General features: G+C 40.2%; 1 protein-coding gene across 1 annotated transcript in view; it reads left to right on the plus strand.

The window, feature by feature from the left end:
- LOC118590680 (ubiquitin-conjugating enzyme E2 E2) overlaps positions 1 to 26,505 on the plus strand; it is a 313,604-nt gene that overhangs the window by 228,397 nt on the left and 58,702 nt on the right. Inside the window, exon 4 of the mRNA XM_036198470.1 lies at positions 1,311 to 1,443. Within this exon, the coding sequence (XP_036054363.1) occupies positions 1,311 to 1,443 (133 nt within the window). The remainder of the gene's footprint in view (positions 1 to 1,310; positions 1,444 to 26,505) is intronic.

Genomic DNA, 26,505 nt, shown 5'->3' on the forward strand with positions numbered 1-26,505 from the left:
CTTTTCCTATTAATTCATAAGAATTTATGTTTAAGCCCTAAGATTTGGTCAGTTTTACATGATATAAATACTATTTCTTAGTTTATAGACATGAACTGTCACTCAAACGCTAAAGATTTTTTTTGGTGGAAGAGAAGGAAGGGGATTGGGAAAGAGGGGAGGTGAGGGTCGAAAGGGGAGGAAGAGGAAGAAGAGAAAGTGGAGGAAGCCTCTCTCTCTGTAGCCTGTGAGAGGAACGTTTTCTTTTTTCTTTGATCTGTTAGTGAGGTGAATTACATTAGAATTTTTATCACGGTATAGTCTCATCTTGGTTGTGATCAATGTTTCTTGCAGTGACTTTGAAGTCACATCTTTATCATTACAGGACAGGAGGAGTTTATGCAAACAACAACCTAAGAACACAGAGAGAGCCTGGAAAATCTTCCGAGTTACTTTGAGTTTCCCCCATTTCTCATGAGCGGGCAAAGGAGTGGCTGAGATTAGGCACAGGGCACTGGGAACACTGAGCACTATAGCACTGAGCCACACCCCCGCTCCTGTAAGCTGCATTCTGTCCATGGCAGTGCTGCTCACTGACAAGGAACAGCATTCAACTTTCACATCGGGCTTTATGCTCCTTAGTGAATGTGTTGGGGATGCAGGTTTATGTGGGCCACATATAGTCATGTGACCTGCTCAGCTCTTAGCCTGTCATTGTCCAACAACTGTGTACTTGGAAAGCAAAATCTACTCCTCAAGGAATTTTTATTCTAGGGAAGAACAGAGTGGCAGTTATAAAATACAGTCATGAAATAAAATGCCACTTCATATCATCCAGGAGGTGAGGTAGGAGGAAGAGGTTGTGGTTGGCATGGTGTAGGGCGGGGTCTCCTGAATGTGGCTGTCTCCTGGTGTCATGATGTTGTCGGTGTCCTCAGTGCTTACAGGAGGATTAGGCCAGATGTTCTGCATTAGCTTTCTCACTTGGAAATGTTGTGTCATGGGCCCCCAGGGCTATGTCACCCTTCTCAAGACTTCACAGATAATTTCATATTTATACAAGGCTGGTGTCCTCGGAAACTTGTTACATGGTGTTTGGGTTGTGAGTGGTACAGCAGAACCTCTGGCTCTGTTGCATTAAGTAATTCCAGCATGTTCTATTTATAGAACAATGATATTGATGTGGATAATATGATAGATGAATAAAATTAACCTATTAACTTTATTATGTTTTATGGAATTACTCAATTGATTGTTATCATAAAAATTTATTTTTAATTCCAAGCTTCATGTAATTTCTAAGCACATTTCATTTGTGTGTCTTATTCCAGTGCTGGACCCAAAGGAGACAACATTTATGAATGGAGGTCAACTATACTGGGACCCCCAGGATCTGTCTATGAAGGAGGGGTCTTCTTTCTTGACATTACCTTCTCACCAGACTATCCATTTAAACCCCCTAAGGTCAGTATGATATATTTGTCTCTTTTCAGCAATATGTGTTCTGTATGTACATATAAAATGTATGTATGGGGAAGTATATATCTGTCCTGCTGCTATACGCAGCTTCCTAGGACCCATCATGCTTAGAAGGAAACAAAATGTGAGACATTAGCCCTTGCTCCTCCACTTAGCTTTCTCTGGTGTCAATGCTTTCCCTCATTATCTCTCTTCTATAGCATATGATCTCATATTACAGAAAACGCCATCTTTTATGGGTAAAGTGGGACAGTGGGATTGGACCCAAGTCAGGCTAGAAGCCAGACTACAGGCAGAGGAAGCGTCAAAGGTGGGTTGACCACATCTGCATGTCTCTGCTGCCTCCACAGCTCAGCTGCTCACATGAAGCCAAGAAAAACTGCAGCTATTGGGGGAGAAAGGGACTGGGAGCAGAAATTGTTGGTGAGATCCTGGGTTCAATCCCTAATGCCAAACACACACACACACACACACACACACACACACACACATATATATATATATATATATATATATACTTTAATAATAGCCCATTAATGAAAAGTAATTTTTCATGCCTAACACAAGTCAAGAGTGCAATACAGTCAGAACAGGACTTTCTTTTATTAAGATGAAGTGGTATACTTTAAGATATTTTCTCATTCATCTCCTCTGCCTCTGGCCATTAGCACTTATTCTGCATTCTGGCAGAGCAAAGACCCTGAGTTCACTGGCTGTCTGTTCGTCACCAGGAAAAGTCTCATCTGCCTCTGAGTTGTAGATGGATTCCAAAGAGTCTTATTAAATAAAAACCCAGAGTCAGATATCAGGGTTGAAACCTGAGAGATCAGAGGAATAGGAGAAGCCACAAGCTAACCTCACCTCACTGACACTTCAGTCTCCAAAGAGAAAGAGAGACCTTCTTCCTGTACACTCACACCTATATGTCTTTCTGTTCTGTTCCCTCATTTGCTCTCTCAGCCTAGCTATATCACTTCCTCTTCCTGTCCAGCTCTGTCACTTCCTGTCTATACAGACCTCCAGACCTCTATGGTTAGTACTGGGATTAAAGGTGTGTATCACCAAGCTTGGCTCTGTTTCCAGTGTGGCCTTGAATGCACAGGGATCCAGACAGATCCCTGTCTCCCAAGTGATAGGATTAAAGGCGTGTGCTACCATTGCCAGACTTCTGTGTTTAATATAGTGGCTGGCTTTTTCCTCTGATCCTCAGGTAAATTTTATTGGAGGACATAGTATATTGGGGGACACAATACATCACCACATTATCCTTTTTTTGTCCAAAATAAAAAAAGTATAACTAATTTAAGAAAACTATATACAATTAGTACAATAACTATATACCATATATACAAGCAATAAATACATCAACAATGTCTAGTTCATTTGCATTTGACAAATTCAGCGAAAATATTCCATTATCTATTCTATTTTGGTGAGTCCAAAATGTACCTAATTCACTTTCTATCCTATTTTGTATTACCAACAGAAAACTATCTTATGTTTTTCTAACTTATACACCTAACACCTCTTGGTGAGTTTCATTTCTGAATTTCTTAACAAGGAAAACTATAACTATCTAATCTTCAACTCCCTCAGAGACCTGAGAAGGAAATAATATTACCTAATAAAACAGGAAGTGCAAACAAAAGACTTCCAAAAAATGTGAGTTATGACAGAAACAGCCTAGTTCTTCCAAACTCTTCCACTGCACACCAAGAACCACTGGTCCACTGCCTGTTCAGTTGCCTTTGAAGGAAGGGGCACTATACCTTACAAAGCCACTTCAGTGATGATGCCGTATTGCTCTGGCCTCAGAGGACACCTGTTGCCAAAGCTGTAATCATACTTGTCTTGGCAAGGATCAGTAGTCCTTTGTCTTGTGTCCTGCTTGTCCATTTTGGACAGCACACTATCAGTAGTCAATGTGAGGGAACTTTGCTGCCCAGTGGCTAACTTTTGCCACAATGAAAATAAACTCCATGTGGAGGTTCTTCAATGCCCATATCTTCTCTAAAGTAGATTTGTGCTGCCAGGAGCAGATGTGTCTCATAGTCATAAAAAAAAGAAAAAAAATCTATGTTATTAAAACATTTTAAATGCCATATTCTGTAGATCTCTGAAGGTTTTGAAGAAGACCTGTCTATCTAAAATACATCTCTGCTTGCCCTTGGTAACATACCTAGTATGACTACAAATTCACTTGTAATGACTGACTACTATTCTGCATTTCTTTATATCATAATTGGTAATAATAACATTCACATATTAGGAAATTGCATTACATTGTTAAATGAACTTCATAGGTACAATATCTTGAACAAAATTATAAATATATGTATAGAATTTTCTAACAAAATCAATCTCAAATTGGTATCAATATATATAATTTGTATACAATATACAACAATACAATACAGTGTAAAATATTTAAAACTAGTAGTTGCCTTCTAAAAGTAGATTCAATAATCTACCTTTTTATCTTATATCTATATGAATCAATCTCAAGTTTGTAACAATATACATACTTTGTTTACAATATACAAAATTCAATCAAATGTAAAATATTGAAAACTAGTGGTTGCCTTTTAAAAGTAGATTCAATAATCTACCTTTTATTCTATATCTTTTCTTTTTTAGAGAATATTCAATAATCTAACTTTTATCTGTATCCTCTTTTTTTCTTTTTCTTTTCTTCTTTTTTAAACAAGAATCTTAAATCCAATCTTCTTTGTTTAGCTTTTTTCCTGACCATTAACAATAACAACTTGTATCCAATCATCCTAAACAATGACAGTTACTCAAAACCCATTGAAAGACCAAAACCACCTGCCCCACCTCTTTGGGATGTGGGTGTTATGTTCTTAAAATTGTTTCCTGCTATTTGGGGGAGAAGGTATCTTTAGGAGATCCTGAAAAGAAACTTTTTAGTTAGTTGTCAAGTCCTGGGAAAGGTAGCTTTATCATTTGTTGTCCAGTCTCTGCATAATTCAAAAGTGCAGTGCACATCTCAAGTCCTTGCTCAAGTAGTCTGTGAATCTGGATCATCTCAGCTAACCATCTTGAAATTGTCCTGAGCAGTTTGTAGTTCAAAGCTGATCTTTGGGTGATGTTTGTCAGCTTAGTGGTATTATTACTGTCCATGTGGAATTGTCATTGTGGGGCCCCATTATTCTTTTGGAGACTTCAAATTTGCTGTTAGGCATGATCATGATTCCCTGCAGAAAAATGATAGAGACTAAAACATGTACAGGCAGCTAGATGAAGTGTTTTTTCTAGAATTAGTTAGTACTCTATATGACCATTAATATTATAATGAAAGTTATATATATATATATATATAAATCTTACAAATTTTGATATACAATCCATACCTTAAGAAAAGTTGCAGGGCAGTGGTGGCACACGCCTTTAATCCCAGCACTTGGAAGACAGAGGCAGGTGGATCTCTGTGAGTACGAGGCCAGCCTAGGCTACAGAGTGAGTTCCAGGAAAGGTGCGAAGCTACACAGAGAAACCCTGTCTCAAAAAAAAAAAAAAGAAAAAGAAAAGAAAAGTTGAAAGACTCAATATGGAACCAAAGAATTATGAGATTATTGGCAATAGAATAGTTCCTTAATTTTGATTTTCTTCTGTCCCGTATCAGATGGCCCTTCTAACAGAGAATTTGCATTTTCCTTTTAACAAACATTTTTGGGTTTAGAGAAGAAGAGAGCCATTCTCCAACTCCAAAGCCAGCTTTAATTTTTAATTGAACTGGGACTACATAAAGACCATTTGTGTTATGTGTCTGTAGAGAAGAGCAGAAACAAACATTTAGGAAAACTTATGAAAATTCATATGTGATATACCAGGAGGCCAATTTACTATTTTTCTTGGGACATTTATTCTGAATGATTTGTCCTTTTTCTTCAGATGTCTCATTTGTCCAGTGTTCTTCAGATTCCTTAGCCTTCATTCTTCTGAAAGACAAAAACAGAAACCTTTCCCCAAGCCTAACTTTGGGGAGGTTACCTTTTGGCTAGTTATAGCTGATTAAATAAAAAGCATTTGTTGGTGGTATAAGTTAAATTAAATTGGATGGTCATGCTGGTTGATGAACTGTGACCTCTTCTAATTAAGAGGTCTCTCTTGTTCAAATTGAACCTTTATCAATTTTGATGATATCTACAGTGTTTCTTCTCTTATAGAAACAAAAGCAAAACCTCATCCCCAATGTAATACATATCCTGGTTTCCATTCTGAGGTCAACACCTCTTTAAAGTATATAGGCTGATTTAATTCTGTAGCTTTTTCTATTATCCAATGTTTCTCTGCAGCTGTTGTTCCTTTCCCATTAGCACTGAGAAAATTCAAAGTTAATAGAGCATTATGTAATCTATTTCTGGGGGCGGTTACCCCTTTCTGTTTATTTAGCATATCCTTTAGAGTTCATCTTGATCTTTTTATAACTGCTTGGCCTGTAGGATTGTGTAGTATACCTGTAATATGCTTTTTATTGTAATAAACAAAGAATTATTTGATTTTACCAGAGACATATGCTGGAGCACTGTCAGTTTTAATTTGTGGAGGTATACCCACAATGGCCATAACTTCTAGCAAATGCATGATTAAAGAATCAGCTTTTTCTGAACTCAAAGCAATTGCCCATTGAAATCCCAAATAGGTATCAATGGTGTGGTGTACATATTTTTGTTTTCCAAATTCTGCAAAGTGAAACACATCCATCTGCCAGATTTCATTCCTCTAAGTACCCTTTGGGTTATATCCTGTTGGTAGTGGAGTCTGATTATAAAAGGAACAAGTAGGATATTTCCTTACAATTTCCTTGGCTTGTTGCCAGGTTAGGAAAAATCCTTTTGTAAACTCTTAATATTGACATGGTGGTTTTTATGAAATTCTGAGGCCTCCAGCACATTTCCTATCAGTAGTTTATCAATCTTGTCATTACCTTATGCAGGAGGCCCTGACAGACCTATATGGGATCAGATGTGAGTTATATATAAGGGATGCTTCCTATTTCCTGATTATATCTTGTAACTGAATAAATAACAAAGTTAATTCTGACTCATCAGGTGTACATTCTGCAGTCTCAATATGTAAGACCACTCTTTCAGCAAACTGAGAGTCAGTAACTATGTTGAGTGGTTCAGAAAAATGCATTAATACCATAAGGATAGCCATACAATTCCAATTTTTGAACCAAATTATAAGGACTTTGAACCACTGTACTTAAATTGTCTGATTTGTACCCCGCCTTTTCTTTTTTGTTTGCATCTGTATAAAATGTACAAGCTCCAGATATGGGTGTTTCCCATATAATGTGAGGCAAAATCCAATCAGCTCTCTTTATAAATTGAATTCTATCACTTTTGGGATATTTGCCGTAATCTCTCCCAAAAAAAGTACTGCAAGCTCTTTGCCAAGGTTCATTTTCTGCCCATAATTTTTCAATGTCCTCCTTAATTAAAGGTATGACAATTTCTGCTGGGTCTATTTCTGGTAATTAATGAAGTCTCGATTTTCCTTTTAAAATCAAGTCAGAGATCTTTTCCACGTAAGTTTTTAATTTTTTACTCTGTTCATTTGGTAGAAATATCCATTGCAATAAAATATCTTTCATCTGAATTAAAATTTTTGTAGGAGAATGCTTAGAGAGTAAAATAACCAAAGTGCAACAAGCTTTGGATCCACATGATCCATGTCCTTCCTATATTTTCTTTTCCACTAAAGCCAATTCTCTCTCAGCTTCAGCTGATAATTCTCTTGGACTATTTACGTCCTTTTCACCTTCTCAGGTTTTGAACAAATTAATCAGTTCATCATTTTGTACCACAACAATAGTTCATAGATGAGAAATGTCTCTAAATAATATTTGAAAGTGATTAAGAGTCTCTAATTGACCTCTAATTATTTGCACTTTTTGGGGTCTGATTTTTTTGTAGACCTATTTTATATCCTAAATAATTAATTTAATCTCCTCAGTGTATCTTTTCAGGAGCAATTTGTAATCCCCAACAAGGCAAAAATTCTTTACTTTTTCAAACATTCTTTCTAAGGTATCTTCATTTGAATCAGCTAGTAAAATATTGTCCATGTAAGGATAAATTATAGATTTAGGAAATTGTTTACATATTACTTCTAGTGGTTGTTGTACAAAATATTGGGACATATTTGGGCTATTTAACATTCCCTATGGGAGGACCATCCATTGATATCTCTTAACCAGCTGAGAATTATTATAAGTAGGCACTGTGAAGGCAAATCTTTCTCTGTCTTTTTCATGTAAGGGTATTGAGAATAAACAGTCTTTTAAATTGATAACTATAAGAGGCCATCCTTTAACTAACAGAGTAAGCAAAGGAATTCCAGATTGTAGAGAGCCCATTGGCTGAATTACCTTGCTAATTGCTCTTAGGTTTGTTACCATTCTCCATTTACCAGATTTCTTTTTAATAACAAATTCCAAGGGCTGTTTGATTCTTCAATATGCTGAGCATTTAACAGCTCTTGTACCAGCTCTTCTATAGCCTGCAGTTTCTCTGTTGTCAAAGGTCTTTGCTGAACCCATACAGGCTTGTCTGTTAACCATTTGAAAGGGAGAGTTTGGTATCTTTGAAAGATCAACAGTTGTTGTGCCCTGTTCTTATACAATCTGGATGCCTGGTGACTGTTCTTTATAATAAGAATACCTAAGAATAATAATACCTCCTAATATTTCTATCAGAAACATGTGTTAGTTTATGGCTTGTTCCTGAGGTCAGGGGAATGTTAATCTGGGTATTATATTATTGTAATAGGTCACGACCAATAAATTCATAGCTATATTATCCATATATGGTTTTAATTTTCCTCTCTGTTCTTTTGGCCCTATACATTTGACCCATCTTGTGCTCTGTTTCACTTCAGATAATGTTCCAATCTTTAACAGCTGAACATTTACCTCCTGAAGAGGCCAATTTGGATGCCAAAATTCTGATGCAATTATTATGATGCCCACACCAGTGTCTACAAGACCTTCCAAGAGAATGTCATTTATTTGTATTTTTAATTTTGGTCTTTGTTCATTTATAGAAGTTTGCCCAAAAAAAAAAAAATTGCTTTATGGTTTCTCCTGAGTTTCCTGTTCTCTCTGCTACAGCTGTTCTATTATCCCAAACAGTGTGGTTTATTCCAATAGGCATTTTATTATTTAATTGCTCTGAGAAGGAGTTTCTTCTATGATAGCAGGAAAGGTCTGAATTGAATTTGCTGTGGGGGCCTTTGTGAAGCCCCTCAGTAAATTTCATGACTACAGAGGCAAAGGATTACCTTTCTGTCCCTTGTTGATCTACAGTTATTAGTACAATGTTTACCTTTACCACACCTGCATAATCCAGAAGGGAGGGGCAACCTGTTGCCATTGTTCCTTGAAGAAACACTGTTTATAGGAATTCCTTGTTTGCAGTCCCTTTTTAGGTGGCCTTGTTCACCGCAATTAAAGTGTCTGACATTATTATTTTTCCTGCAAGCTTTTAATATCACCTCTTCTGTCCACATATCATCATGGTCATGAGACTCAATATTAATTTAGTCCCTGATCCAATCCTCCAAAGGTGATGATCTGGCCTTTAACAGCCTGATTACTCTCTTACATGATGCATTCACGTTCTCAAAAGCCAAAGATTCAAGTATTATCTGTCTAGCTTCTGAATTTGGTATCATTCTATTTACTGCTAAAGATAGCCTTTGTAAGAAATCTATGAAGGATTCTTTGGGGCCCTGTATAACTTTTGTAAATGATTCAGTTTTCTTCCCTGCTTCTTCAATTCTGTCCCACACATTTATGGCTGCCATGTGGCATAGAATTAGAGTTTGATTATCATATAAACATTGTCTTTGTATAACAGTACAATCACTTCTCCAAGGTGATCCTGGGAAATTTCCATACCTCTAGCCTAACATTGTTCTATAGTTTTAGCCTCCTCTTTCCATCATGTTCTCCACTGTAATTGTGGTCTGGTCTCTAGCACAGCTATAATTAACTCTTTACAGTCCTGAGGGACAATTCTATTACAAGTTGACTGCAAGTTTAACATCGGCTTTACAAATGGAGAATGCATGCCATATGAAACTATAGCTTCTTTAAATCTCCCTAAATCTAACATTTCCACTGGAGTCCAGTTAGCTCATACACACCCTTGAGCATTTGGCCATTCCTTTAAGGTTATCAGGTAGAATAATGTTTGCTGTCTGGTAACCCAAGGCTATTTCTCTGTAACTGTATAATTCAATCCTGAGATAGGTTCATCTTTAAATTCTTCTGTCTGGGTCTGAATTTTCTATAATTCCTTTTAACAGGTTTTTCAAACGTTTTATCTTGGCACCCAAATTAATGCTAAAATAAAAATGATCAAACAAATAATATTCATAATTGATGTTATGTACATCCCATCAACATTACTTATCCTGTCATTTAATTGTTCTATTTTCAGACTACCTAATGTATTATCAAACAGAGACCAAATTCCTACTATTATAAAAATGTTTCCCATTTTTTAATGTGGGAAAAAAAATCTCTTTTTACTAATTTCTCCCTTTAAGATATCTTAATTGACTTACAAAGTCTGTCAACTACATAGAACAGTAGAAGTCTAAGGGAATCTCAAATCAGCTACCTACTATGGTGGTAATCCAAGATGGGAATCTAGAGAGAGCCCACCACCCACCAGGAGAAAAAAAGCCAAAGAGACTCCTCTGGCTGACATGGGGTGGAGATCCAGCCATGTGCAACTCCAGCCTTACAACTGGGGGTGGGGGGGATGTAAGTCCACAAGTGGCTTTTTATTGAATTTTTGCCACAATCATTGGAGTGCCAATTGTAGACAAATTCTAAACAGTCTTATTAAATAAAAACCCGGAGTCAGATATCGGGGTTGAAACCTGAGAGATTAGAGGAATAGAAGAAGCTATAAGCTAACCTCACCTCACTGATACCTCAGTCTCCAAAGAGAGACCTACTTCCTGTATACCCACGCCTATATGCCTTTCTGTTCTGCTCCCTCATTTGTTCTCTCAGCCCAGCTACATCACTTCCTCTTCCTGTCCAGCTCTGTCACTTCCTGTCTGTCTGTACAGACCTCCAGACCTCTATGGTTAGTACTGGGATTAAAGGTATGTTAACACACCTAGCTCTGTTTCCAGTGTGGCCTTGAATGCACAGGGATCCAGACAGATCCCTGCTTCCCAAGTGCTATATTAAAGGAATGTGCTACCATTGCCTGACTTCTGTGTTTAATATAGTGGCTGGCTTTTTCCTCTGATCCTCAGGTAAATTTTACTGGGGGACACAATACATCACCACACTGAGTTGTCTTCCCTGTTGAAAGAAATAGGCATGTGTGTTGTGTGTTGACCTTCAGAACATTTTTATAGCCCTCCCACCTCTTTTTTATTTGTTCTTGGCTTGCTTCTTTCCATTCCATTGATGCCCAGAGAGCATTGTGATCAAAATACAAACAAAAAAAAAAAAAACAGTAGCAACTCCAGTAACTTGTCAGCACTGTGCAGGGGATAAATTTGGGTGTCAGGATTTGAATTGGGAAGTCAACCCCAACTCTCTGTGCCTTAGTACATTTCACAGTGCTCTTAGGCAAGCCTACAGGACTGCTGGTACCATGCAGTTTGCTAGGTTTCCATGACAAAGCCATAGTGAATCTACTACTTACTTTCTCCCTTTGCTGGATGGGATCCATTTATTCTTCCTTCTACTTTGGAATAGCTGGTAAGTCACCTGGAGTACCTGCTATTATTGTGGGGGCATGCGGGCCTTCCTCTGGTAGCCTCTAAGGGTACAGAGTACAGAAGAGAAAATGTAGTCAGGATGTGTCCTGCTCATCAACCTGGTGTGACCTGTGCAGTGAGGTAGGCACCCCAGGTTTTCTCATCTACCTGTGTGACAACATTTTCAGATCAGGCAAAGCCAAAAGTAAGAAGTATTAAATTGGGTAAAAAGAATTTAGTGTTTGTAGAGGCCTTGATGCAATGAGGGTCCAAGCCAAAATTGCAGAGATGGAGGAGGGCAGAGAGATGGCACAGTAGTTAAAAGCAGTGCCTGCCCTTCCAGAGGACCCAGGTTCGATTCCCAGAATCCACATGGTGCTAACATTTATCTAAATCTCCAGTTCCAAGGTATCCAGCACACTCTTCTGGCCTCCATGGTGCTGCCTGCACAGACATACATCCAAGCAAAATACCATACACATAAAATAAAAATAAAACTATAGAAATAGAATTTGCCATGTCTAAGTATGTGAGAATCAGAAAAAAAAAAAAAAGTCATGATCAAGTAAGATAGAAAGGTGAGACTTCCTTTGTTGTCATATAAATAGAATTTGTGGGCTTGGAAGCTGGAATTCTGGTACCTTTAAGGAGATATTTTTAGGAATGTCATAACTGAGCTAGTCATTGTGGTAGCATCTGTCAACTTTTGGAATAGCGGGGTGGGGAAGTGTGAGCGTTCTCAGTCAGCTGACTTGGTTCTCTGGTAAGGGCCGTGTCCCAGCTTTAGTAGGGTACTCTCTATGTAGACGTAGGAACTCAGGGGAGACTGACAGGGGTTTCCAGCAGCATGGCAGCAGCAGTCTTCAGACAGTATACTCCACACTGGTCGACACAACACCACCCTGGAGGGTTTACTGGTGAGGACAGGGCATGAAAGGAATGTGCTGACAGATGTGCCAGGACCTCAGTGTGGACCCGCTCACACTTTATCCTGGGTGTCTGAATGGGACAGAAGTAGAAACATGAAGCTGTTGGCTACAGGAATGTAGGTGTCTGTTCTTTATGAGAAACCCTGACCCACTTTTAAACAGACACTGGCTTCTCTTTGTCCAAAGTGTCCAAAGAAAGCTGAATTACACAGAATCCCTCCACTGAGTGACTGGCCTGGATGATCTGTAAGGGAAAATTGGACTTCAGCAGCTGGAACCACAATTTAAATGTTCATTTCCCAGAATCATATACGAAACTTGAAAAAGCAAAGTGTCACCTTCTAAGTTAGCAGTTTAGAGCTCAATGTTGAAGGCAGATCCCTTAGTTCAGATGGGCTTTTATTCACCTCTAAAGCACATGTTCAGGACTCTCCAGCCCCTCTTCCCCATACCTATCACCTTCAGGATTATGCGTACCTTTTTCCCTGCCTTTCTCACCTGATGCTCCTTTTCTGCTTAATGCGACATTTCCTTATACTCTGAAAACGGAATTATCTATTTAGATACACATGCCAAAAATATCAGTCAAAGCATGACATGTCTTTGTTATTGTTGCTTCTGTAGGCTCTATTTCACCCCTTCAGTGAGGAAGACAGCTTTGAGCAGAACTAACTGTGTCTTAAAGGTCTGGGAGGGACTGGGAGCATCTTGTCCTGCACAGGAACTTTGTGTGCATTAGGAAGGGCTGCATCAGCTTGAAGACACGACATTCCAGTACCTAGTTTTTCAAAATCAGATCATTTACTCACCAATAATATTTCTCTGTTATGGTGCCTATTGAATGGACCTCTGTCTAGAAATAGTACATGATGACCAAAAAGGAAACTATAATAAACTGATGGTATGTCTAAATGGTTTTTAATGTCATTTGTATTTTTTAGTGCAGAGTGTTAGGATTTTTAGTTTAGGATTTTAGTGTTAGAATTCAGATATGTCTCTATTTATCAAGTAAGAGTAGCTTTGTATTTTTCTGGGAATTGTATTTTCTTACTCATATTGCAAGTATTTCTGTTCTCAAAATCTTTGATTTTTAATTTTGCATTCTGGATATTTGTTACAGAATAAGGTGCAATTGTAACAGACAAAAAGAACAAATTTACCTGTAATTTAATCCCCCAGACAGACTATTCACACAGTGTCAGTATAGCCCTTTGGAGATTTTGGTTCTTTTTTCATGTGTGTACATATTGATATGTGTCATGCTGATATACGTGTACAAACTTTTATCAAAACAGTCCCTTACCCTCCATGGCTTCATGATTATTGTAATTTCTCCAAGTGCTGCATATTCCCAATGAACATGTCACTGTATCACAATTACAGAGCCTACATAATACTTCATTGTATAAATGTACCAAAATAGAATTGGCCTCCCGTGGCTCAACACTTAGATTCCTGTCAGTACTTGTATTGTAATTGGTGATGTGGTGGCATCCTGGTAATTAGCATACTTTGTATTCTTGTACATTTATTCCCTAAGGCTAAATTTGTTGACATGAAATTTCTGGGTAGATAAGCTTGCACAGTTGTAGAGTTTTTGATAAAGGTTTTTACCCTCCAGAAAAGCTATAAGTTCACATTATGGCCATCATCATGTGATGATGGGACAGAATTTCCCTATCTGCCCTCAGGTTTGTTTTCTTTAATCTCTAACAGTCTGGGATATGAAAAATGACATCCCCCAGTTGTAACGTGCACTTACTTGACACCAGTAAGAAGTGGAATGGTTTGCATTTTCATGTGCCCTGCTCTCCATTTGTCCATTTGGTGAAAAAAAAAAAAATGTCAAAGTATTATTTTCTTGCAAGTCCCATCCATATAAAACCAACAGGAAATGTAGTAACAGACTATGTTATTCTTGTGTGTGTATCTTTTCTTTAAAAAAACAAAAACAAAACCACTTTGAAATTATCATGACATTCTGTCTGATGTCTTGTATTCCAGAGACTTTAATAACATACATCTTAAATAAAGGATGAGGCTGGGTAACAGGTCAGATGTTTGTCTGAAGAATAGAAACACGTAGCTTTGTCTGCTTTCCCAGGAATCTGCAAATTTTATACAAGATGAGTGAGCTTTCGGGTACATGGCAATTAAGTGTGTTTGTTATTTTTACTTGTTCAGGAAGCCAGCAGGCATTACTGGAAAGTATCTTTATAGACAACAGTATATACCAGTAGAATTCTCCAAAAGCAGTGGAAAAGTATGTACCTAGAGTATTTTTTAAACAATATTAAAATTACATATATGCACAGAAGTATTTCTATATGCAAAATTAAGAAAAATATCAAGGTATCAGTGAGATGACCCAGTGGGTAAAGGTGCTTGCCACCAAGTGTGACAACCTGAATGTGATCCCTGGGATCCACATAGTAGAAGGAGAGAAACAACTCTTACGAGTTATGTTTTTATCTCCACATATGCAGTGGTACATACGCACACATGTGCAGGTACACGCACACTAAATAAATATTAGGGTGCAATAAAAGTTTTTGAAGAATAATATTAAAAAGCTTTTAAAATACATTTCTTTTTATAAAAGTTACCAAGTACATCTTAAAATACATCCTAGTTAATTTGGAGTATATCTTATTTGGAGGGGACAGTACTCAGTGATTTCCTTTTGACATCTAACCAAGTTACTTAATAATGGAATATAAACAAAAAAGAAAAATGTTAACTATGCTAGAACAACAAAAGAGATGATTTAAGTCACTGGGGACTATGGATGGGTGGGTGGGTGGATGGATGGTTGGGTGGGTGGGTGGGTGGGTGGGGATGGATGGATGGGTGGGGATGGATGGATGGGTGGGTGGGTGGGTGGATGGGTGGGTGGGGATGGGTGGGTAGGTAGATAGAGATATATAGACACATGGTCCTTGTTAGTTTTTACTTTAGAGGGCTGAGTGAGGAAGACTCCCTATGAGAAAGGAAGGTCATCAGTTATAGTAAGAAATGGTGCTGCCCATCATCTGGAAGCCTGAGATGTCTCTAACTGAAGCTCAGAAAGGAGCTGTGTACCCACCTCCTGCCTAGGTGACTGTGCTGCCCCGTCCTTATAGCCATTGCCACTACTGTGCAAAGAAAAGGATGTATATGCTCCTGTAATTTTCACAAAGAAACTGTAAAGCCAGCTGCCCACTCTTGGGCATAGAGAACACAGGATTGTCATGAAGGAACATGAGTTCATGTATTTTTTGAAGTTTGGCCAGGATCCAGTCCCTTCTATGTATTTGAATGTCAACAGTCATGACAAAGTATTGATCGAATACCTTCACTGAACCCCAGCAGATCTCCTATCTTCCCCCACGTCACTTCCCTCCTGGCTCAGACTGAAACCTTGCAGCCATCCTTGGTTCCTCTCAGCAAACTGTCCAGGCCCAGTCCTGACTCCATCCACATCACCTCTCCCAAGTGACAATGTGCTCCAAACCCCATCCACTGGCCCCCTTCCCCAATTTCTGTGGCAGCCTCTTATCTGATCTCTGCCTCTGAAAAGCCTGCCCATACCCAGCTCGATGTCATGGTGGAGGTCTCTGTTTATCTGTGCTTTGCCTGAAACCTTTCAGTGGCTTCCAGCTTGTTGAATGAACACCAGAATCTCTGGTTCAAAGTCACTGCCCTCATTTCCGCCCAGATATCCCACACCTGCTTCTTTAATGGACCCTTGCATTTGTTATCCTTTCTTCCTGCTTTTTAAATTCTCCCAGAAATGTATCTGCCTTGCACCATCGACCCCTTCACCTCTATTCAAATGCCACCTCAAGGGGGCTTTCCTATGTGACAACTTCCATTGTCCCTAGGTTCCCTGAAACCTTCCCACCATGACCTTCAGACGTGACTCTTGGCTTTAGCATTTCTTGCTCATTCATTCTGTATTTTATTGTCTGTTTTCCCTTCCTGCGGTTCTCACCAAACTCCATAAGGGCAGGATTTCTGTCACAGAAAGAAATGCCTGGTAAACCAGATACTTGTTGATTCATTTAACTCATGCAACTCTTCGGTAAAGGAAGTGTGGATTATTTCTCCTTTATAGATAAGAAAACCAAGGCCTTTGAAGGTTAGTGGCATGCAGGAAATGGTAGTCCAGCTGGAACCCAGCCCAATTCTAAACTGAGTTTTCCATTCCCAATATGGGGTGGGGTATAAATGCCCTACCTCCTTGGAGAAGTACTGATGCTTCTTTTTGTTTTGTTTTGTTTTTGTTCTTTTCGAGACAGGATAACAGCCCTGGCTGTCCTGGACTCACTTTGTAGACCAGGCTGGCCTCGAACTCACAGAGATCTGCCTGCCTCTGCCTCTGCCTCTGGAATGTAAGATCAAAGGCGTGCGCCACCACCTAGCCCTGAGGACTGCTTCTTAAGTTCCATATTCTGGTTCAGCTCACTATGTCAGAGTATTTGGAAATGCAGGGCAAGAGCTGATTCAGGGAGAAAAGACGATTTAAAAGAGAATTCGGGTGCCTGCTCTTGAATTTTGCCAGAAGCATGGGAAAAGGAGCGCTGGAGAGGGACTCGGTGGCTAAGAGGACTTGCTGCTCTTGCAGAGGACTGGAATTCAGTCCTCACGCACATTGAACAGCTCCAGGGAGCCAACATCCTCTTTTGGCCTTTGCATGGCACACTGTGGTTAGAGTTTTCCTGCCTGGCCCACAGTCAGGACAAATCTCTCTCACCCACCAGGCCCATAGACGCTCAGACCCAACCAAGAAAGCACACAGAGACTTATATTGCTTACAAACTGTGTGGTTGTGGCAGGCTTCTTGTTATCTGCTTCTTCTATCTTAAATTAACCCATTTCTGTTAGTCTATACTTTGCCACATGTCTTGTGGCTTACCAGTGTCTTTACACATTGCTTCTCATGGCGGCAGCTGGCGGTGTCTCTCTCCAGCCTTCTACTTCCCAGAATTCTCTTCTCTCTTGTCCCGCCTATACTTCCTGCCTGGCCACTGGCCAATCAGAACTTTATTTACACAGAGCGATATCCACAGCAGCACACATACATAAAATTAAAAATCTTTTTCTGAAAAGACATGGGAACCAGCCATGGTGATGCACACCATTAATCCCAGCACTCAGAGGGAGAGGCAAATGGTTCTCTGTGAACTTGAAGCCAACCTGGTTTTCATAGTGAGTCCCAAGATGAGTGTAGTCCCAAGGGCTACATAGAGAGACTCTAGCCAAAAAAGAAAAGGATAGGGGACATGAGAAAATGAGGGCTTTCCTCAAATATGTTTCTAATTTGCAAAGACAGAGACATTAAATTATGCTGAATGCTTAAGTTCTGATTTCTGGATTTTTCCAGCCCTAAGCACAAGAAAAGTAATTCCTATTTCACAGGCTGTTTTCCTATTTGATTAATGTTCAAACCACTTTGCATTCTCAGTGTCTCGACCAGCAGGAGACTGCTTACATTTTGTGGGTCAGAAATACTTAGTTTTGATCTGACTTTTCTCTAGGATTTGGGGCAGGGTATTGTTTGTTTTTTCTTTAATTAAACCCCATCTATGCTCCTTTGTTGACAAATCCTGGGAAATGGCATGTTGTTCTTTAATGTATGAAATGTTTAAATTGATGTGATGATCATAAGTAGAACAAAGTAGGTACATGGTATGTGCTATCATCTAGTACTCAGAGGGAAGAGGCAGGAGGATCATGAGTTTGATGCCAGCCTGGACTATCTATAGTGAAAGCCTGTCTCAAAAATAATAGTAATAATAATAATAAATTAACAAATATTACTGTCTTTGTGCTTTTAAAACTATACACATGGTAACTATGTTGTAATACAGCTTCCCACAAAAAAAGACCAACACTCCAGGATTGGATATCAGGTGTTCAAAGAGTACCAGCTTTATTGCTATAAACCGAATGCCTTACGATAATAGGACATCAGCCACTTGGCTGAGAGAAAATTGGCATTTGTGTATTGTGAAAGGATCACCTGTGTTTCTAGCTTTCTATAGTATGTTGCAGCTTGTAGTTTGGGAGAGTATAGCCTCCTACAAACTGCCTACTGCCGAAGCCAATGTCATCTTTTTAGACCATGTCCACTCAGCCCCCTGATCCCTGAGAGCTAGTATTGACTGTTGTAACTGCAGTATAACTGGGCTAAACTCTGCAAAGGGCCTTCTCTGTGGGAAATTCTCAAGCAAGAAACAGTATGTGGGAAATAAGGGGCTTCTCTGCCACTGGGACTAAAAAAAGATGGCACTCACCTCTCAGAAAGGTGTTTTCCAAGAACCCCTTCCCCGTGCATGACTAAAGTAACTCTTTACATTGATGTCTTCAGTGTCCCACACACAAAAGCTAGTAAGTAGCATGCTCCCAGGAAACATTGTTTTATGAAGGTCCCTGAGTCACAGAAGAACAAGGACAGTAAGATAACACTTAATGGACTGGTCTTGTAAAGAGAAGCTCCTTCACTAAAACTAGCTTGAAGAAGCTTCAAATTCGGTGTTTCCTCAACCTTGTGAAGAAGTCCCTGGGCCCTGATCAAGTCTTGGAACAGACCCAGTATTAATGGGCTGTCAGATGAAAACTTGTTTTACTGTTCACTTAAGGAATGGGATAGGACACAGTATTGTACATGTAAGGGAAATCATAATACCCCCTGCCCTGCAGATCTTGGCATTTGCTTGGCTGGTTGTATGCTGTATTGGGTTTGCTCAGGCTTGGAGATAGGGGAGTTGAGTTCATTTCTGAAACTGCTTATCAACCCCATTGCCTAGATTTGTCCTCCCTCAGATTTGGAGCTGGGTCTCTTGATAGCTGGCAGCTTAGAGTCTGGCTCAAGCACCTCTGAGGAAAATGGGATAGAGGAAACAAGTTGGTTACAAGCTGGCCATGTGTAGATATTGTATAGGCTTTGCTATAGGAATTAAGGAGAAACGGTTGGGAGGGAATGGTGGTGAATGTGTGAATCAGGACTTTGGGCACCTTTTTACTATAGTTTCACTAGGGTAGCAGAGACCTGCCTAATTTCCTTAGAGTGTTTGTGTTTTAAAATACCTATTTTAAGGCTGATTTATAAAGGCGTTCCTGACCCCTGCTGCTCTCAGGACCTTTACTCAGTACCAGTGAGTGAGGTGCAGCCAGGAGCATGGAGGTGAGGAGAGCACCGAGAGTTAGTGCCATGGCTGAGGCCAGAAAAGCAGTAAGGCTAAGCTGTGAGACTCAGACAAGAGCGGCAGTGCATTCCCTCTCACCTCTATCCTGTAGGTGCACAGCATGTAGCCATCCAGATGCCAAGCATACAGAAATGGGCACGAGGAGACCCCTTCGAGGGTAGAATTCACATCCAGGATACAGTAGAAGGGGCCTTTCTCAACCTAGTCACAAAAGACATTTGAACATAACTATGTAGTGTGGAGCAATGTCCCTTGTGAGGTAGTATACATAACAGCATCCCTGGTTCCTACCCACAATATGCCAATGTTAATTTCTTTTTGCCTTCTTGGGGACAAAGAGAAGTATCTCCGGTTGCCAGATGTTTCCTGAATGAGCAGTATCATGCCTGGCTAGCAATAATACTGGCACCTGCTAGGATGTGTTCAAAGTGCCCAGCTAGTAGCTTGACAGGTTGGAAGTTCAGGTTAGAGATGTGAGTTCACAATGTACACTTGAGAGTCAGTAGATAGTGACTTGGAAGTTCCTAGACTCAGGGGTCTCATCCGTAGGAATGTGCTGTTGATGACCCAAACTGAATTCTTCTGCATCTGTATATTTCCAGAATGAGTTTCCCAAAGGAAAACACGAATTATTGGAAAAACTAAGGAAGTAACATTTTCTCTTTCTCATGTTCTCAGTACTAGGAGATTTGAAAGATAGTTTTCATGTGAAGTGTAATTGTTGGCAGGCTTATACAAAATTACATAAAATATCTTAGTAAAAGAATTGCTTACTGCTAATGAATTATGAAAATAACTGGATCAGTAGATGATTCCTACAGGCTTCCAAATCATGCTTTGGTAATTTATTTTTAAGTTGTGCCCCACTGTTCAAGCAGATCTCTGCAGGCAGGTGGACTAGATAACCTTTCTCCAGCTTTCCCTTTCAAACACTGACACCACAGGAAGCTTGATCTTACAGACAGGAAAAGATTACAGTTAGGGGTCTATAGCTAGTAAGTACTGGACTAGGGACCTCCTGCCTCCTCAACTTGTCACCCCCTGTCCTCTGAGCCAGGAGACCCTGTAGGTCACAGTGCCAGCCAACATCTGGACTTCACAAGTCACCCCTGACACACTTTTTTGAGGCAATAAGAACACACGTGTTTGGCTTCTGTTCTAGGGAAGAATTAAGAGTTAAATAAGGTTTTTCGGTTTTGCATTTACCAAATTGTAGACCTGTATCTGTACAATGTTTGCCACATATCTACCCACTAACTTACCTTTAACTCTGTCTTCGGGGTGTGTAAAACGCCAATATGTTAAGGAAAAGAATGCATAAAACAGTATGTCCATTACAAGGTATTTTCATTTCCATTATTTTTCTTATTTTCTTTCTTCCTTGAAAATTTCCTGTTTTAGTGATTTACTTTGAAAACCAAAATAATACACTTTTAAGATAGTTGTTAAAAAGTAAAGTGTGCACTGGCATCCAAACAGCCCAGGGGCCATACAGTACTGTTAATGCTTATTGCCCCCATTTGTTTTTGTACACAGAGGTTTCCTAGTGAGATCCCAGCTTGCTTTACACAGCAGGCCGCATTAGGGGATGGCATGACCACATGCATGGTCACCAGGTGTCTGGATTGGTCTGCACTTGGCTGTGTTATGGGGGAGGTCTTTTGCTCCACCCCTGGCATTCCTTTAAAAGACCTTTGGCAGAGAAAGTCAGGGCCTGAGGGATTAGGATCCAGGCCCTCCTGAGGCTATCCTGTGTTTCTATGTTTCTCTCCCCTCTAAATTTCTATCAAATATTTATTTCATGCTGCTCCTGCTCAAGAGTACCCTGGGGAAAGTGGGGTGGGGTGGCCCCCACACCCATTGCCCACACTGTTTTCCACGTTTTCTTTCTTTCTTTCTTTATTTTTTTAAATTATATTTGTGTTTTAATTTTACATATCAGCCATGGGTTCCCCTGTCCTCCTCCCTCCCGCCACCGCCCCCACCTTCTCCCCATCCCCTCCCCTCCATTCCCATCTCCTCCAGGGCCAAGACTCCCCTGGGGATTCATTTAAACATGGTGGGTTCAGTACAGGCAGGTCCAGTCCCCTCCTTCCAGGCTGAGCAAAGCGTCCATGTATAAGCCCAAGGTTCCAAACAGCCAGCTCATGCACTAAGGACAGGTCCGGGTCCCACAGCCTGGGTGCCTCCCAAACAGTTCAAGCTATTCAATGGTCTCACTTATCCAGAGGGCCTGATCCAGCTGGGGGCTCCACAGTTTTTGGTTTATAATTCATGTGCTTCCATTTGTTTGGCTATTTGTCCCTGTGCTTTTCCAATCTTGGTCTCAACAATTCACACTCTTACAATCCTCCTCTTTCTCGACAATTGGAGTCCTGGAGCTCCACCTGGGGCCTGGCCGAGGATACATCCACTTCCATCAGTTATTGGATGAGAGTTCCAGCATGACTGTTAGGGTGTTTGGCCATCTGATCACCAGACTAGGTCAGTTCAGGCTTTCTCTTGACCATTGCCAGTAGTCTACAGTGGATGTATCATTGTGGATTTCTGGGGACCTCTCTAGCACTTTGCTTCTTCCTGTTCTCATGTGGTCTTCATTTATCATGGTCTGTTATTCCTTGTTCTCCCTTTCTGTTCTTGATCCAGCTGGGATCTCCTGCTCCCCTAAGCTCTCTTTCCCTCAAACCTTGCCCTTCTTTACTCCCACTGCTGTCCAGGTTGTTCCTGTAGATCTCATACATTTCTCTGTCATTGGGCGATCCCTGTGTCTTTCTTAGGGTCCTGTTTTTTAGGTAGCCTCCCTGGAGTTGTGTAGCAGTCTAGTCATCTTTGTTTTACATCTAGTATCCTACTATGAGTGAGTACATACCATGTTTGTCTTTCTGAGTCTGGGTTACCTCACTCAGGATGATTTTTTTCTAGATCTATCCATTTGTCTGCAAACCTCATGATGTCATTGTTTTTCTCTGCTGAGTAGTACTCCATTGTGTATATGTACCATATTTTCTTTATCCATTCTTCAGTTGAAGGGCATCTAGGTTGTTTCCAGGTTCTGCTATTACAAACAATGCTGATATGAACATAGCTGAGCAAATGCCCTTGTGGTATGATTGAGCATTCCTTGGGTATATGCCCAAGAATGGTATAGCTGGGTCTTGGGGGAGATGGATTCCCAGTTTTCTAAGGAAGCGCCATATTGATTTCCAAAGTGGTTGTACAAGTTTGCATTCCCACCAGCAGTGGAGGAGAGTTCCCTTTGCTCCACATCCTCTCCAGCATAAGCTGTCTTCAGTGTTTTTGATCTTAGCCATTCTGACAGGTGTAAGGTGGTATCTCAGAGTCATTTTGATTTGCATTTCCCAGATAATTAGGGATGTTGAGCAATTCCTTAAATATGTTTCAGCCATTTGAGCTTCCTCTGTTAAGAATTCTCTGTTTAGTTCTATAGCCCATTTCTTAATTGGACTGTTGGGCATTTTGTTGTCTAATTTCTTGAGTTCTTTATATAGTCTGGATATCAGCCCTTTGTCAGATGTGGGGTTGGTGAAGACCTTTTCCCATTCTGTAGGCTGTCACTTTGTCTTGTTGACCATGTCCTTTGCTCTACAAAAGCTTCTCAGTTTCAACAGGTCCCATTGATTGATTGTTTCTTTCAGTGTCTGTGCTACTGGTGTTATATTTAGGAAGTGGTCTCCTGTGCCAATGCGTTCAAGACTACTTCCCACTTTCTCTTCTATCAGGTTCAGAGTAACTCGATTTATGTTTAGGTCTTTGATCCATTTGGACTTGAGTTTTGTTTTCCACGTTTTCGTACTGAGTGTCCAGAAGTCTGTCCTGTGCATGTGGCTATGTCATGCTTTCATGACACTCGGTTGACAGAGCGCTCTGTCACTTCAGGAGTCTCCCTGGGATGGGTAATTATTTCTGTCATCACAAGTGATGTTTCACTGGATATCTCTATGGGGGGAGGGGTTACAAAATATTATACAGGATAAAATCCTAGATCAGGAATCAATAGGTTACTCTCCCAAGTATTAAACTAAGCAGTTGCAACATTGCTCATCAAAAATATGTTAGCCACTCCAACGGGGAGGAAAGAATGTGTATTTTAATTGCATTATTACTACTGAGAGATGCCTTGTAGAAAGCTGTATAGCTTTAGCACCTCATTACAGTTTCCAAACTTCTAAAACTTAGGCAACACAATTCTTTCCAACTTAGTAGATTACTGTTTTTAGTTAGTTGTAATTTGATTTATGTAGCCCAAGCTAGCCCAGGACTTGCTGTGTAGCTGAGGATGGCCTTGAACTCCTTATCCTCTTGCCCCCATCTCTGTAATGCTGGGATCACAGGCGTGCTCTACCACACCAAACTTGGACTTAGTATTTTTATAACAGAAACAGACAGTTCATATGACATGATATCACAGTCGTAAACACACAGCAGTTGAGGCTGCCTGTACAAAAGAAGACATCAGGGTAGGAGGTGGACTAGATGGGAAGACATGATTCAGCAGGGGGTGATAAGAGCAGGTAACAGGCTGTGAAAATGATCTCAATGCAATCTCCTCATGTGTTATTGTAACACATAAATGTGAACATGAAAGAAGAGCCATTTCAACCGGCTGTGGGACGGCTGTGGGTCTGCTGTGTCGCACCCACAGAATGAGTTCCTCCCCACAGGGCCCAGGGCCCTGTGCAGTCTTTCACCCATCTCACCACACTGCTTCTTTCTGACTTCTAGAATCATGTGCTTTCCTGACACACGTCCCATCCAGATTGATTCCTCAGTCCTCATCCTCAGGGTTCTCTTCCCTGTGTTTCCAAACGACTTTACACAAACATGATCCATTGCATTTTCTTCCTATATCCTTCAGCTCAGTGAAAGCAAAATCTGTCTGTCTTGCAGATAGTAGGGTTGATGGAACAAATAAATAGTCCTCTTTCTTGTCATAGCTGAGCATTTCTGAAATCTGTCTTTGCTTTGCTGGGTTTTTTATTCAATAGCATTAGAATTCAGTAAGCATGTGTTCTGTGACTCATCTCACCTTGTCTTGTCTCCGCTCTGCTCTTTTTCTCAGAGAATTAGATATACATTGAAGACATGAGCTTTCTATTTTACAAAGATGTCTGTGTATAATATAGTGGCATTCAGAAAATCATGCAGAAAGTAATACACTTCACTTTAGAACATCAAATGGTAATACAGTTCATCTTCAAATGCTTAAAATTGTTGCAGACACTAGCATCTTATTTGGCTGTCTCAACAAGAAATTAATCCATCTTAAAGAAGTTAGAGTTTCTTTACTTCCAGCCTATTAGAAATTGGTTGTTCTTGGTTTCTTTAGAGTATCTAGGCAATATTTTTGCAAACCATCTGCTGACACAAATTATAAACAAATAATTGGCGTCTCTCAGTGTAGGTTTAGATAACCCTCCATACACAGGCAAAACTTTGCAGAGCAAGATAAGAATCCAGGAAGGAAGTATTTCTTCCTGTGGATATCCCCTACAGTATAAACATGCTTAATTTCTATACCATTCTTATAACTCCAGAGTTTGAAGTCACATCAGGAAATCTTAATACACATGCTTATTCTCCAAGCCAGACTTAGGGCGAGCATGGGAGCTTTATCTTTGCCTCCACCATTCTTTTGTGCCTCTTCCCATTGGCAAAAATGCTCAGCAGTCCAGATGTGGTAGTGTGTTGTGCCAGCTTCACTTACTGGGTTTGAATATCTTCACCAAAACTCATCTGAAATGTAATTCCCAGGGGGAGGTTTCCTGAGGGCAGAAACTCAGTCTAGCTGTTGTGTCTGGACTTCCGGGGGCAGTTAAGATGGAGAAATAGTCCCAGGGGACTAGTTCTGTCTGATGAGCTCAGATGTTCTGCCTTACTGTGGAACACTTGACACTTCACAGAGAATGGCCATAATCAATAAGGCTGACTGTCACCTGACACTGCCTCTCAACGTCCTGGCTTCCAGAACCGAGGCAAAACAAACTCATTTTCTTTATAATTTTTTTCTTGCTCAATCTTAGGTTTCTTGTTATCACAGCAGAAATCAGGCTAAAATTTGCTGTCAGGCCCATTCCCTGTCTCCCAAGCTGGGATGTCTTCAGCATGGAGAGAGCTCTGCAACAGGGTATACTCAAGGGAACCTGACAACACCCTGGTTTGGTTTTAGATCCTATTGTTTACAGTCTCTTTGGTCATGAATATTACTTCCTCATAAAGCTTCAATTTATGACTGCCAAGCCAGACCATGTATATTAATATTATGTCAGACTTTAGCTGCATATGAAAGCTTGACCAGAACATCAAGACACTGCCTGTGGGTCTAAGCAAAGGCTCTGACAGCCCCGGGAGTGTAGCTGGTTCGCACAGCATCCACGTTCATGGAAGCTGCATGAGACCCTGTATGTAGTGTGACTTCAGTCCTTCAGAGGACCAAGGCCCTGACAGCATTGAAGCGCTGGTGTTCTGTGTCTGTTTGTCTCCTAATAGTGAAGAAGCTGCTAGAAAGAAATTGGAGTCCCACTTAGTTCAGTTTGTTGTCAGCATCTCCATGCTTAGACCCTGCCCATCATAACATCATTTTTGAGGTATAAGAAATAATCTGTCTGAGAATCCTTTCTAGAATATTGTTTAAAATCATATCATTCTTGTTAATAAAAGAAACAGAACAATACAATTGAATTGAGTAGAGTTAAAAATCTGTTCTCTTTGCCATCTGATAACATTGTACTGTCATTTACCACAGAGTCATTCTCTTACTTGCCCCATACTTGCCTAAAAACATCTTTTGTCCTTTAAAATTTATTTCTGGATCTGTTTAAACCAATGAAATGATTCTAATCACAATATTTCAAGATACCAAAAGTAAAGAGTCCCTGTTTGGAAATAACAGCCAAGGGCAACCCTGGTCCTTGTGGAACTTAGCACCATGGGAAACAGATGTGGCAGCCACTGCCCTGTGGATATCAGCACAGTGAGAACTAGAGCAGACCCCTGAGTCTATTTGACGGCATCAGCAAGGTCTTGAGAGAAGATGTTAAGACCAGGGAGGAGTATATGTTCTGTTTCATATCCCCCCGGGAGCTAATACAGACCCAAGTGCATAAACTGCAGAGTTCAGTAACTGCCTCTTTACTTTGCTAACAGATTGA

This window comes from Onychomys torridus, chromosome 9 (assembly GCF_903995425.1).
Source record: "Onychomys torridus chromosome 9, mOncTor1.1, whole genome shotgun sequence".
Classification (NCBI taxonomy): domain Eukaryota; kingdom Metazoa; phylum Chordata; class Mammalia; order Rodentia; family Cricetidae; genus Onychomys; species Onychomys torridus.